General features: G+C 54.6%; 1 protein-coding gene across 2 annotated transcripts; it reads right to left on the minus strand.

The window, feature by feature from the left end:
- Positions 1–3,561: 3,561 nt before the first annotated feature.
- Positions 3,562–13,745, minus strand: ALKBH6 (alkB homolog 6). 2 transcript variants are annotated; one of them, XM_038382018.2, is made up of 7 exons: positions 13,644–13,745; positions 12,289–12,395; positions 8,812–8,880; positions 8,359–8,419; positions 6,731–6,882; positions 5,901–6,017; positions 3,562–4,432 (listed from the first exon to the last, which is right to left on the minus strand). In XM_038382018.2, exons 2-7 carry the CDS (start codon positions 12,340–12,342, stop codon positions 4,160–4,162), a joined length of 726 nt encoding a protein of 241 aa, XP_038237946.1. In that variant the 5' UTR covers positions 12,343–12,395; positions 13,644–13,745; the 3' UTR covers positions 3,562–4,159. The 2 variants fall into 2 exon arrangements, with proteins under 2 accessions (XP_038237946.1, XP_038237945.1); XM_038382017.2 differs by lacking the exon at positions 13,644–13,745 and having other exon boundaries at positions 12,289–13,126.
- Between the last annotated feature and the right edge of the window lie 481 nt (positions 13,746–14,226).

Consider the following 14,226-nt stretch of genomic DNA (forward strand, 5'->3'; position numbering starts at 1 on the left):
GATAGAACCCAGGCGGCCTGCCCTCCCTGCTCTAACCACTAGACCCCACTCCCCTCCCCAAGAATAGAACCCAGGAGTCCTGGCTCACCCAGTGCCCCTGCTCTAACCCCCCACTTTCCCCGCACAGAGCTGGAAATATCTGAGTCACAGCCCTGCTTTTTAGCCTCAAGACCACCTCAGCCCTACAAGCTAGAGTTAAGAAGGCTCTAGGGGTCGAATTTCCTTCACAAACAGACTGGCTGATGGCAAATATCGGAAGAAAAGCAAATAGCTCTATAAAGCACTGGGATTTCCCTAAAGGGTTTAATCGGCCATCCCCATCAGCAGGGATGAGAAGGAACCCTGGTTGCATTACAGCCAAACAATGGAGACACAAATCCTGCCACATTAAACTATTGAAACTTAACGTTAAAGAGGTAGGATCTTTTTAATCCCATCCCTCTTAACTGTGCTCACTATGCTAATCTGTCTGAAAACTAAGAAGCAGGCTCTTGTACCTGCAAAGGAAATTTCCTGGAAAGTTGGAGGGAAATTTAATGAGATGTTTGTGGGAAGACAGAGGATTTTAAAAAGTGATTTTGCAATATGCAAGCACAGCAGGTCTGGCAGGCCTGTCTAGTGGCAACAGGAAGGATAGCAGTCTACTACAGCTAACAGCTGAAGGAGTTACCCTTTTAGCTCAAGAGGTAGCACACTGTGCTGTGGATTTTGATTGTCCCGAGTTCAAGTCCCATTGTGAACTCACTCAGTGACGACCTTCATAGCCCAGGCATTTACTTTTGCAGTTCTGCCAGCTACAGTTGGGGAGGATCTGGCTGCAGCATTAGGAAAACAATCTCCGTCATTTCAGGGACTGGGTGGAGATGGGGGAAAGAGCCTGCCTGCCTGCCAGCCAAAAGATGTCCCTCCCTGGACTAATGAAACGTGCAAGCAAGGGAAGAATGAGGCTGATGGGACGAAGCTGCACCCACGCGCTATGCAGCACAGACAACCATGGAGAGCATGCAGAATTCAGAGTCTCAGCAGCCCTGTGAGAACTTCAGGCCAGATTCACGGCTCTCCCATTCCTGCACTTGAGGCAGGGATGTGGGGGGGAAGGGAAGAGGTGGCTTGAAGTCCCTTTTCCTCTCCCCGCATTCTGGGCCTTGCCCAGCTTCCAGCAACAGCCAGAGCAACCCCAAGGCTGCTCTAACTCACATACTCACTGGGTCATGGGGAGCAGAGAAATGGGCATAGCACAGCGTGCTCCAGCCAGGGCCATTTATGCTGCACAGAGCAGCTCAAGTGTAATTATCCAAAGGAATGTCAAGAGGCCTCTTGATCCTGGTCTATAAGTACCTACACAGGCGGCAGATTTCTGTGAGCAGCGGGCTCGGTAACCAGCAGACAAAGGCTGACATAGATCTGGACAAATTCAGACAGGGAACAAGATGCAAATTTTTAAACAGAGAGGGAATTAACCCTAGGAACTACTGACCCAGGGACATGGGGAGTAATCTCCATCACTAGAGTCTTTAAATCAAGATTGGATGCCATTTAATCCACTCTAGCTCGACCACAAGATAGGGGCTGGATGTAGGAACGGCTGGGTGGGACGCTCTGGCCTGTATAGCCCCACTCACGCACCAGGACTCATTTGTGCAAGGCATATTAGGTGTACTATGGTAGCGGCAAGGAGCCCCAGCCATGGACAAGGTCCCCATCATGCCAGGCGCTGCATAAAACACCAAAAAGAGACAGTCCCTTCTGGCCACAGACTATGAGAACTGAGCAATTTCCCCTTCATGCACACTTGTGAATCTCCAAGCTAGAATCCAGCCCGAGACACCCACAGACCTTCCCGTCTGCCCCATTTCACCCTAGAGGAGGGGACCAAAGGGAGCCGAGACCACTGTAGGTCTATAGGGTTCAGGGTGACGCCTGCCTTCCTGGGAGACGTCAGACAAGACAGGGAGTCCCCTGCAGTGCAGGAAAGGCTAATCGATCTCTCATACTTCTAGAGCAGGATACACCTTACACGCCCCTAGGCGTGCCAGCTTCAGCACCTCCCCCATGCCAACAGCTGCCCTTCATGTGCCACAGTTTTAGAGAGGTAAGGCACCCCTAGAATGCTGGCACCCCTAGGCACGTCTACTTTGCCTAACTGGAAATATGGCCCTGTTGATAGTGCCCACCACTGTATGAGCCAAGGGTCTTACAACTCCTCTGTGAGGTAGGGCAGTGGCATTACCCCGCCAGTATGCAGGTGGGGAAACTGAGGCCCAGGGCAGCTAAGTGACTTGGCCCAGGTCACACAGGAAGGCAGTGGCAGAGCTAGCACTTGAACTCAGGTTTGCCGAGCCCAAGGGTAGTGCCCTGACCCCTGGGCCAGCCCTCCTTCCTGCCAGAGCTGGTTCTGCTGCATCCACAGAGCAGGGGAAGAGTCTGCAATCAAGGATATCCCTCCGCTGTCTCTTCAACCCCTGCTGGCTGCACCGAGACAAGAGGAGAGGCCGTGGTGGCCCTGCGCTCATCCATTCCAGCCCCGGGGCGCAGTGTTTTCCCCACAGCGAGCAGCACGCTCCAGCGTGTCACGCAACGGCCTTCACACCTGAGTGCAGGAGAACCGAGGGGGTGCAGTGCACAGATGGGCCAACACATGTTCTTAGCCACTCACCTCCATAGGTATTAAGAAAGTGGGAGTCGTGCGATAAAGGCCAGATTCCCAGGGGGATGAAAATCCACATGGACACCAATGGAGCAATGGCCTGTTCACAGCAGCTGGGGATCTGGCTCCTCCATACCTGGCTCTCAGAGCAGCCCAGCGCTTCAAGTAAGTTTGTGAATGAAGCCTCATAACCTCCCCAGGAGATGGATGAATGACATTTCTCCCCATTTTACTGACGGGGAAATTGAGGCATGCAGCAAAGATGCGACTCATCCAATGCTCAAGAGCGAGTCAGTGGCAGGGCAGGCATAGAACCCAGGCGTCCTGACTCCTGGGCTTTGAGCATGCTCTCTTCTCAGACCTGGGATTATAGATCCCAGGGTGCTGGACTCCCAGCCCCTTCTGCTCTAACCACGAGACCCCACTCCCCTCCCAGAGTCCGGAATAGAACCCAGGACTCCTAGCTCCCAAGACTGTGCCAGAAGCTCAGAATCATCTAAATATCATTAGCCTCCAGCCTCTGATTCTCCTGGTATTCCTGGTTTTTGTGGTGGATTCCTCACTGGGCCCCAGGTATCCACCTCCCATCCATCTGGAGGCGCTCCAAGCCCCTGCTGAGTACAGGCTACTCCATACTCCAGTTCCCCATCGGCTCCAGCTTAGAAAGCGCATCACTGATGGGAGCTGGATTAACAAGCCCTTAGCTCCAGCAGTTAATGGCCAATCCCTCCCCTCATCAAATGCACGGTTTCACCTACCACGCACCCAAGGGCTACAGCAGGGACGGAGAGCGCAGCTGTGAACGGGGGGCAGGGGCAGCGGCTGGCTCAGCCGAGATCTCAGTCCGGGGAAATGGGCTCAGCGGCACAAGAGAATTCAGAAGCAGAAATGTAACAGATCCCTCAAACAGCAGCAAGGAGCCCCCAGCGAGGTGGAATGACCCACCCCTGCCTTTATTAGAGTTTATCGGTTTAAATGAATGTGTTCGAACATAGGTAGGAGCAGGCGAGCCTGCCACACTGGGGTGCTCAGGGTGCTTTACCAACGGATAGCAACCCCTGCCCACATCCCATCCAGGGAAACTAAGGCACTGGGAGGTGGAGGGAGAGTCCCTTAAGGTCACATGGTGAGGCAGCAGCAAAAGTGGGGAGTAGGCAGCCAGGTTTTCTGGCTTCCTATCCCCTGCTCTAGCAATTAGAACCCACTCCCCTCCCAGAGCCAGGAATAGAACCCAGGAGTCCTGATACTCTGGCCTCTCGCTCTAACCACTAGACCACACTGCATCCTGTCCAAGGCTCTGCGCCTTTGTACAGATGACCCCAGAGGCTGCTCTTCTCTTCCCCGGCAGGCGAGATGCTCTAGGGCTTGGCTCTTCCCACTCTCCCAGCGTGCCGCAGGACGGGGTCTCTGCAGCCTTCCACATCTGGGCCTCCCTACCCCCTCGTTGATTGCGCATTTCACAGCGCCGTTCTCAGGCAAGAGCCTGGGAGGGAGGGAAGCAAACTTCTCCCCTCACTTCCCCCTGCCCAGGAAAATGGCAGTTTTCAGCACCTTGGGGACATGGCGGATGGTGAGCGACACCCGGGTTCCCCGGCGCAGCTCGTCCCCGAGCACCATGCTGCAGGCCGCCACGTTGGCCACTTTCTCTGTGATGGCGTCAGAAGCAGCGGGTCGGATCCCGTGCAGGTAACGGACGTACATGTCCTCCCGCAGGACCAGGAGGCTGCACGGCTCCAGCAGCAGGGACAGGAAGTGGCGCTGCTCCTCTGTCTGGGGCGTGGGGACCTGGGAAAGGACAGCGGTGCACGTTCAGAACAAAACCTGGCCCTTTCTGCTGCTGCTTCCATGGGAGGATCTCAAAGCACCTGAAGGATGTTAGTTGTTTAAGCCACACAACCCCCCCTCCTCCCCCGGATGTTGACAGCTTCTTCCAGATGGGGAAATGGAGGCACAGGCAGGGCTTTGCCTAAGACCACACAGCGAGTCAGCAGCAGGACTGGGGAACAGAACCCAGGAGTCCCGATTCTCAGGCCCACCCCAGCTCTAACCACTAGAGCCCACTCTTCCCTCCAAAGCCCCAACATGTTCTAACTAGTACACATCACTGCCCTCCCAGAGCTAGGGATAGAACCTATGTCCATGTGGACAAACTGGAGAAAGTCCAGAGAAGAGCAACAAAAATGATTCAAGGTCCAGAAAACATGACCTGTGAGGGAAGACTGAAAAAACTGAGTTTGTTTAGTCTGGAAAAGAGAAGACTGAGAGGAGACAGGATAACAATTTTCAAGTACATAAAAGGTTGTTACAAGGAAGAGGGAGAAAAATTGTTCTAAACCTCTGACGACAGAGCAAGAAGCAATGGGCTTAAATTGCAGCAAGGGAGGTTTAGGTTGGTGTCAGGGTGGTGAAGCACTGGAATAAATTGCCTAGGGAGGTTGTCGAATCTCCATCATTGGAGATTTTTAAGAGCAGGTTGGACAAACACCTGTCAGGGATGGTCTAAATAATACTTAGCCCTGCAATGAGTGCAGGGGACTGAACTAGATGACCTCTCGAGGTTCTTCCCAGTCCTGTGAGTCTATGATAAAGTGGGCAGGGGGGTGCATGCGTGCGCACCTATAAGTGCGAGAGAGAAGGAATAGGGATGTGTATGTGTGTACTGCTGTAGTAGTTTCTAAGCTGGATGAGTTAAATTAAAGCATGACAAAATCCACGTGCAGACCAGCCCTGCCCCTGCTTAGCTTCGTGCACATCAGGAATGCCACAGCAGGGAACACGACTGGGATTATTGGTTTCCCTGTAGCGCCTCCGGCAGATTTTTTAAAGCTGACTAAGAGATCTGGCCCTCAGATTAAAATGAGCAGAAATTGGTTACCCCAATCCGCCGATTGGGCTCCACTGCCCGTGGTACTGAACACACAGAGTGAAAAAAATGTCTCTGTCCAGCTCAGGTACTTAGATACCACAACGATGGGCACCAGCTGAGCGCCTCACAGTCTGAAATGTATTTACCCTCACAACCCTCTACAGGAAGCAGGGGAGTTCTACTGGGGCGGGGCGGCCTTTCTGTTCCAGGTTTGAACAGCTCCCAGTACAATGGGGGTTTCTGGTCCAGGACTGGGACTCCTAGGCACTACTGTAATTCACCTATTAGCAATAAAAATGTACAGCTCCCGGCACAACGAGAACCAAAGGGAAAAAAAAACCAATCAGTTATTCACTGGGCTCTGTTTGCAATTCCTTCTGTGCTCACCTGCTCGCTATCCGCATGCTGCCCCTTACTGACGGGATGGTAGAAGTCCAGCAGCGTGTGAGATCCCAGGCTGATGGTGGTGACCGTGGGGAAGTACAGAGGTCCATCTTCATGAGGCTAGAAGGAACCAGGATGTCAGACTAAAAAGGGAAGGAGCACACACACACACACACTCCCCCAGCTCTCCTCTCCGTTACCCAGCATGAAACGCCAGGAAGACATGGCTCTACACACAGAAGACACCTGCTGCTGAGCAGATGCCTCTCTGACGTTGCCAACCTTCGTAGCCAGCGCACATGGCAAAGCCAGGAGCGTGCGCGGGGAGTACATGCCCTAGGCTCGCATGTCACTGGTACGCCACACCCAAGATACAAGCACGGCTGGCGAAGCAATCTGCTCTCTCGAAGCAAGATCGGGGCTATCGAAAGGTGCTGGGATTAAGAGAAGACATTGGTAGCCAGGAGTCCTGACACACAGCCCAGCCACTAGACCCCACTCTTCTCCCAGAGCAGGGGACAGAACCCAAAAGTCCTGACTCCCATCCCCCTCCCATGCTCTAATCACTAGACCCAACTCCTTTCCCAGAGCCAGGGATAGAACCCAGGAATCCCAACTCCCAGGCCACCCCCGCGCTAACCACCACTCTCCTGGGAAAACCTAGTCTTGGCTATCTAGACTCCGCCCTGCTGAAATTTGCAGCCAGCAGGATTTGCCCCCATAGACACGCCTCTGATCAGGTCAGGATCTGCGTCTGGCCCTCCTCATTTGCCCCCAAGTGCAGGAACTACCCTGAGGTTGAGTAACGAAGCAGCCGGCCCATGGGTAGTTACCATGATCCCCTGCCTGGGGAGGTACTCATTCACCAGCACATGGTTCGCCAGCTTCCCGCCAAACACTCCAAGGGAGGAGATCTTCTCGGCATAGCTCTGCAGCCAGGGGGGCAGCTTCTCCAGTACCATCCCTTTTGGGTGGGGCAGCCCTCCTGGGAGGCAGAGAATACAGAAAGAAGCTGGCGATGAAAGAGATCCAGCTGGTCCCATCTCGCTCAGAGCGCTGGGAGATCCATGGTTGAAAAGCACTGAGCTGGATCAACCAGCATGGGGCATGGTTGACTGGAGGGAGGCTTCTCTGCTCCTTGAAGTTTTGAACCATGATTTAAGGACTTCAATAGCTCAGACATGGGTGAGGTTTTTCATAGGAGTGGGTGGGTGACATTCTGTGGCCTGCGCTGTGCAGGAGGTCGGACTAGATGATCAGAATGGTCCCTTCTGACCTTAGTCTCTATGAATCTATAACCCCTACAGGCCATTCTCCAGGGGTTCAACCAGGCTTGGTTTAAGCACCATACCGTCCTAAGCAATTCCTCTCCCTCCTTCGCACCTGCAACCAGCAAATCCCTAGATCTCAAAGCACTTTACAATTTGCAGATGGGGAAACTGAGGCACAGAGGCGCAAAGTGACCTGCCCACGGTCACCCAGCTGGCCAGAGGCACTGTACAAACCCAGAACAAAAAGACAGTCCCTGCCTCAAGGAGCTGACAAGTTAAGTAATATCCCTTGGTGCGCTCACCCCAGATCTGACTCTCAGCTCCCTGGTCTAGTCACATTTAGGGGTGTATATGCAGCAGCCCCCCCCATCATTATATCCTCTTTGATGCTACATCCCACAGCAAACACCCACATGACTGGCTGCTCTTCAGTCATTGCTGCTTCCCATGGAGGGCTGCGGATCATTTCCCACCACCCTCCGGAGGTGCTTTTGCCTGGAAGCTGATTAAACCCCGGACACACGGTGAAGTCGATAGGGACGGATGCATGCCGGAGACATCTTTGGAGAACCACCGGTGGAGGAATCTGGGTCATGGAGTCCCAGGGAGGACCTGGGCTTAGCTCCCACCTGTGACTAATCAAGCCCCATTTACACGAGGAGAAGTTTCTGCAGGAGATCCAGATTCAGCCACACCAGTTACAGGAAAGACCTGACTGGGAAAAGCAATGGTCCAGACATCAGCAAAAGCCTGAGACCTTAGGAGGGGCCTGGGTTACCTGACTTGACCTATGTCGAGCTGCCCTTGAACAATAAACATGTCCTTGGGGAAAGGAACTGAAAACAAACACTGCTGAGGAGCTGGCCTGGGGCCTTGCATGAGAGTGGGGAAACTGAGGCAGGGTCTGGCACTGGTTTTGGGGAGATCTTGTCTCCTCAATCCTGCAGCCAGCCAGCCCAGGTCACTCACCAGTCAAATGACATTCCTTCCCTCCCTGATGCAGGCTGCTCTGCGTGGCTTCTAAAGGACAAAGCTGACACATACGGATCCTGCGCTGAGCCTAGACTAGACCATCAGCAGGAGCGAATTCCCCAGTTCCATGCACTAACTGGTCCCTGGTGCAGTGGGGGGGGTGGATCACCTGGGAGCCACAAACCTGAGCGCCAGCGATGGGGCCGGAGAGAACTCACCCCAGTTCTGCAGCTTTCTTCCAGACAGCTGGGTCCACTTGGGCTTGGGGGCAGCATAAACCTGAGGGGATGAACGCAGGGAAGGGATGAGATGCGGGAAAGCTTTGCTTGAGAGGGGAAGAACATTACAGAGAAACAGTAAAAGAGGCACAAAAGCTCTGATCTTGGTTGGGACCTCAAGGTGCTCCCATAACACGAATCATGAACTTAAGATCCCTACTGGTCCTACTACATTGAAGGGGGAGTGTCATGCGGATTCCAGATCTACAAAAGCTGGGTCCGTCTGTGCACTCGGGGTCTGGGACCGAGATCTCCGTTGCAGAGAAGTGAAGTCAACGGACAAACTGCCCAGCTTTTATCCGAGTCAGGCAGGAAATTCTTGGAAATCCGCCAAGCGCTGCACTCGCTTCTCATGCCATGAGAATAATAAACCCAAATGAAAATCTCACATACCTGGTGCAGCAGATAGGTCTCCTCCGACTCAGAGATGAAGTTTGGAATATAATAGACAGTTGGTGGAACCTGTAATTAAGACATACTAATACCACCACCACCAGCTATTCATCAGTAGATCTCTAAAGCACTTTACAAAGGGGGTCAGTATCATTGTGTTCATTTTACAGACTGGGAAACTGAGGCACAGAAAGGGGACATGATTTGCTCAAGGTCACCCTGCAGGCCAGTGGCCAAGCCAGGAACAAAAGCTCCAGTGCAGTGCTCTATCCAAGCCATATGCCACCCCTGCAAAACTCTATGCAATGAGTCTGCTGGGTCTCAGCAGGACAGGTGCCCCTTACACAAAACCACCCGTAGGCTCCATGCTAATTGCCCTTCCACTCCCCACACCCATCCCAAAGGTGTGGGCCATGTCAGCAGAGAACCCAATGGCTGAACGCACCTCTCAGCCTGAGGGCCTCCCTCCATGGCAAGGCAAGTGAGAAGCTTAACGTTATTACATCTATGACAGCAGTATCCAGAGGCACCAGCCGAGATCAGGGCCAGGTGCTGCCCAGACATAGTAACTGAGACACAGTCCCTGCCCGAAAGAGCTCTCAGACTAAATGGACCGGGAGTGGGGTGGGGATTATTATTTCCGTGTTATAGATGGGAATGTGGGGCAGGGAGAGATGAAGCGACTTGCATAAGATCCCATAGGGAGTCTGTGACAGCAGGGAATAGACCCCGTCTCCAGAGCACTAGTTTAACACTTTAGTCACTAGGCCAGGGGTTCTCACTTTTTTTTTTTCCTGGAACCCCCTCTGAAAATATCTCAGGCTCTGACAATGCCCCCATACCATGCCACCATTACCTCTGTGCCGATTCTGGTGGTGGAACTGCCTTCAGAGCCGGATGTCTGGCCAGCAGCCACTGCTCTCTGCCTGCCCAGCTCTGAAGGCAGCGCAGAAGTAAGGTGGCAATACCGTCACCCCCCTACAATAGGCCTGTGGACCCCCTTTTGGGTCAAAATCCCCACTGCACTAGGCCATCCTGGTCTGTTATATCCACCTGTCGTCTCTGCAATCCCAGCCCAGCCCTCCACTCCAAGGCCACCCTTCTTTTCTTGCCCCACTGCCGGCCTACAGATTGATTTTCAGGTCCGTAGCTGTACAGACGCATCCGATACACCGCAATTCACGCAGGAATTGAAGGAGATCATCAAATCCCTCCCCAAACAATTCCAAAAGAAACTTGATAATCTCATCCCCCACAAACCTGCCCCACGGATCTTTTACGTGCTTCCCAAGATACACAAACAAGGGAACCCAGGCAGGCCTGTTGTACCTGGCCATGGCACGCTTACCAAAGGAATAACTGAATTCATAGAAACCATCCTCAAGCCCAGAGTTTCTCACATGTGGCCACCAGGGGTTTTTCCTGCAGCAACAACAGCCTCCTGGGGATGAGGGAGGGGGTCAAAGCAGCGCCCCTTCCCTGCAGCGCCCAGGGGCTCCAACGGCAGGCTTCAGCCCCCTCTTCAGCTGGAGGCTCTGGGCTTCAATCCCCCAGGGTGACGGACCCTATGCTTCAACTCTGGGGCACTAGGTTCTGGGCTTCAGCCCCCCAGGATGGCAGGGCTCTGGGCTTCCCCACCCCAATCCAACCACGGGGCTCCGGCTCTGGGCTTCAGCAGGGCCGGCCTTCCTGGGCACCATGGTCAAGAGGCAAGGAGCGGACGTGAGCCCGGGATGTGAGGCTGCAGAAGGGAGCCCAGGGCAACTGGGCGGGGTGGGGCCCAGGGCACGATGGAGAGCCTGAGGGGAGGCAGTGGGGGCCAGAGGTGATGGGTGGGGGGCCAGGGGAGGCAGGAGCTAGGGGCACCAAAATCGAACTGTATGTTATTTTTATGATTTAGTCTGCAAAATAAACCCACCCTATGTAAATAAATGATAATATTTGGACTTGTTTATGTGCATATTTGTTTTTCCTAAAGTATTTTAGGAAAATTTGTCAGAGCAGCCACCAGCAAGACTTGGTGGCCACACTCTGAGGCCATCCAAAAATTTGTTGCGAGGACCCTAGCCAGTCACCACAAAGGACCAGCTTCCTCCAGGACACAACCGACTTCCTCCAGAAACTCCACAGCATTAGCCACCACCCTCAGAACAACATCCTTGCCAACTTGGGTGTCACCTCCCTCCACACTAACATCCCTCACAACGACAGCATGGCCACCTGCCTCAAATATCTACAAGACAGACAACAGACAACACTGGGATACTCACCCCAATCGCCAAACTCATCCACATCATCCTCACTCTTAACCATTTTACATTCAACACCACTTTGTCCAGACCATGGGAAGAGCTCTGGATACTAGGATGGCTCCCCAGTATGCCAATGTCTTCATGGGCCACCGTGAGGAAGATTTTCTGGACAAAGGCACCACAAAACCAACGATGTACCTGTGACACATCAATATTTTCATCCTCTGGACAGATGACCTGACCTCTCACATAGATTTCCATCACAACTTCAACCACCACTCACAACCATCAAACTGTAGAACACTCCTGCACCAGTGTCAACTTCCCAAATGCCACGATCCGCTTCAACAACGGAACCCTACAGACAACCGTCTATTCTACAAGAAACCCACGAATCAACACATTTGCCTTCACAGATCCAGTAAGAACCCCAAACACACCAAGAAATCTGTTCTCTCTGTAGTGAGGCACTCCGATACCACAGAATAAACTCCAAGGAGAAAGTCCAGGATACACACTTTAACACACTTAAAACCACCTGCACCGAACAAGGACACTCCGCCAGAGAAGTAGATCGTATCCTGGAACAGGCCACCCAAATATCCCAAGAGAACCTGCTTCAATACAGAACAAAACCCCCTCCAACTCTACTCCCTTAGTAGGGTGACCAGGATGACAGTCCTGATATTTGGGGCTTTTTTTATATGGGCTCCTATTACCCCCCCACCACCCCGTCCCAATTTTTCACATTTGCTATCTGGTCACCTTACTCCTTAGTTGTTACCTACCGGCCCATACTGGAACCCCTACAGGGCACCATTAAACAATTCCAACCTATACTCGGCCAAGATTTCTTTCAGGTTGTGATCCCTGTCAAATCCCCTCTTCTGGCTTTCACACCAACCTTGCTCAGCTCATCATCAGAAGCATGTTCCCCCCAGACCAGGACCCACCAACTCAAAGCGTCACCAGACCATACCAGGACAACAGATGCGAAACCTGCAGGCACATCTCCACTGCTATAATGCTCAATAACCCCTCCCACCCCACACACACCTTTCAAGACCCATGGTTCTTACACATGCCCCAACAACTAAGTGAGTAAAACCAGACAATCTCAACTCTCTCAAATGAATGTTAGGGTTTTGCACCAGTGCATAACAACCAGATAAAACCCCCAGTTTCCCCTATTGCCACTTCCCAGCAACATTCACAGCCCGGTGACCTGCTCTAAACGGAACGTCTCCAGCGCGAGTATCTTGGCACATGGCTCCTCCATCTCAAAGAAGGGGCCTGTGATGGCTGGAAGGTCCAGTCTTCTGGGTCCCCCTCCTGGAACCATTGCAGATCCATGGAAAGGAAGCAAAGGAAGCACCATTAGCTACCTGAGAGCTAGCCAAACTCACACTGCAAACAGAGGCGAGACCATCAGGGTCTCCAAGTTGCAGGGAGAGCTCCAACAGGAACAGCTGGCACTCTGCAACAGTGGCTCTCAACCAGGGGTACTCATACCCCTACCCCTGGGGGTGTACAGAGATCTTCCAGGGGGTACATCAACTAATCTGGATCAGTGTTTCTCAACCTGGCAGTCATGCCCCCCCACAAAGGGTCACAGGGCAGGGTTTAGCAGTGTTGCAAGTGCACAGCTGGCATAAGGGGGTGGCAAGCAGGACAACTGCCTAGGGCCCTATGCCACACGGAGCTTGTAAAGTTATATTACATACTTCAGCCTCCGGGCAGCGCAGCTCAGGCTTGAGCCTCAGGTGGCGGGGCTTGGGCTTGACTCCTGAAAGGGGTACAATAGTCTGGAAAGGTTGAGAACCACTGATCTACAGCACACACGGGCCTTAGTATCGTGAATGGACCAGCCCTTGCAATCCCCACTCTGCTTATGGGCAGGGTTATCCTCACCTCACGTACAGGGAAACTGAGGCAGGGAGAGAGGAAGTGTTCAAACGGGCAGAGCCGAGAACAGAACCCAAGAGTCCTGACTCCCAGGGCACTAGCCTCTGAACCCCACTCCCCCTCCCACAGCTAGGAACAGAACCCAGGAGTCCGGGCTCCCAGCCCCAAGCCAGGGAAAGAGAACCCAGGAGTCCGGGCTCCCAGCCCCCCCCCCCACCCCAAGCCAGGGAGAGAACCCAGGAGTCCGGGCTCCCAGCCCCCCCCCCGCCCCAAGCCAGGGAGAGAGAACCCAGGAGTCCGGGCTCCCAGCCCCCCCCCCGCCCCAAGCCAAGGAGAGAGAACCCAGGAGTCCGGGCTCCCAGCCCCCCCCCCGCCCCAAGCCAGGGAGAGAGAACCCAGGAGTCCGGGCTCCCAGCCCCAAGCCAGGGAGAGAGAACCCAGGAGTCCGGGCTCCCAGCCCCAAGCCAGGGAGAGAGAACCCAGGAGTCCGGGCTCCCAGCCCCCCCCCCGCCCCAAGCCAGGGAGAGAGAACCCAGGAGTCCGGGCTCCCAGCCCCCCACCCCCACCCCAAGCCAGGGAGAGAGAACCCAGGAGTCCGGGCTCCCAGCCCCAAGCCAGGGAGAGAGAACCCAGGAGTCCGGGCTCCCAGCCCCCCAAGTCAGGGAGAGGAACCACCTGGCGAGTCGCAAAGGCTCACGGGAAAAGCGCTCCGCTACTAAGGCCCCTCCCCCACCTGAGGCACGAGCACAGCCACTTCCGGCGGCCTCTTGATCGATGTCCCCGCCCCCGAGAAGCCACGGCTGAGCCAATTACCGGTGGGAGGGGGCGGGGGAAAGGGTGAGCGGAGGGAGGGAACCAATCGGCTCTTGCAATAGGCGGGGCAGGCTGCAGCCAATGGGCTGGGGGCGGAGGCGGGCCTTGGGCGCCGCAGGGTTCTGGGCGGGCGCCGCGCCGCAGCCGCGGGCTCCCGCCCATCCCCGTGGCCTCCCGCCGCTCGCGGGTACGGCAGCAGCACAGGGTCCCCCGCCTCCCCGGGGCGTCTCCAGGAGGCTGCGCCAGGGTGTAGGGTGCGAGGCGTCTCGGGGGCGGCACCCCTTACCCAGCATGGCACGGGGGGTACCGCTTCCACCAGCTGGGTGCTGTCTCTGGACACCCCCCCCCCGTTCCTCCCCCAACACACTCTTTCCCTGCGACCTACACCCCCTGTATGACACCAGAGGCTGGGCATGTCCCACATTCTCCCCCCCCATCCCTGGGG

The sequence above is a fragment of the Dermochelys coriacea genome, chromosome 23 (assembly GCF_009764565.3).
Source record: "Dermochelys coriacea isolate rDerCor1 chromosome 23, rDerCor1.pri.v4, whole genome shotgun sequence".
NCBI classification, from domain to species: domain Eukaryota; kingdom Metazoa; phylum Chordata; order Testudines; family Dermochelyidae; genus Dermochelys; species Dermochelys coriacea.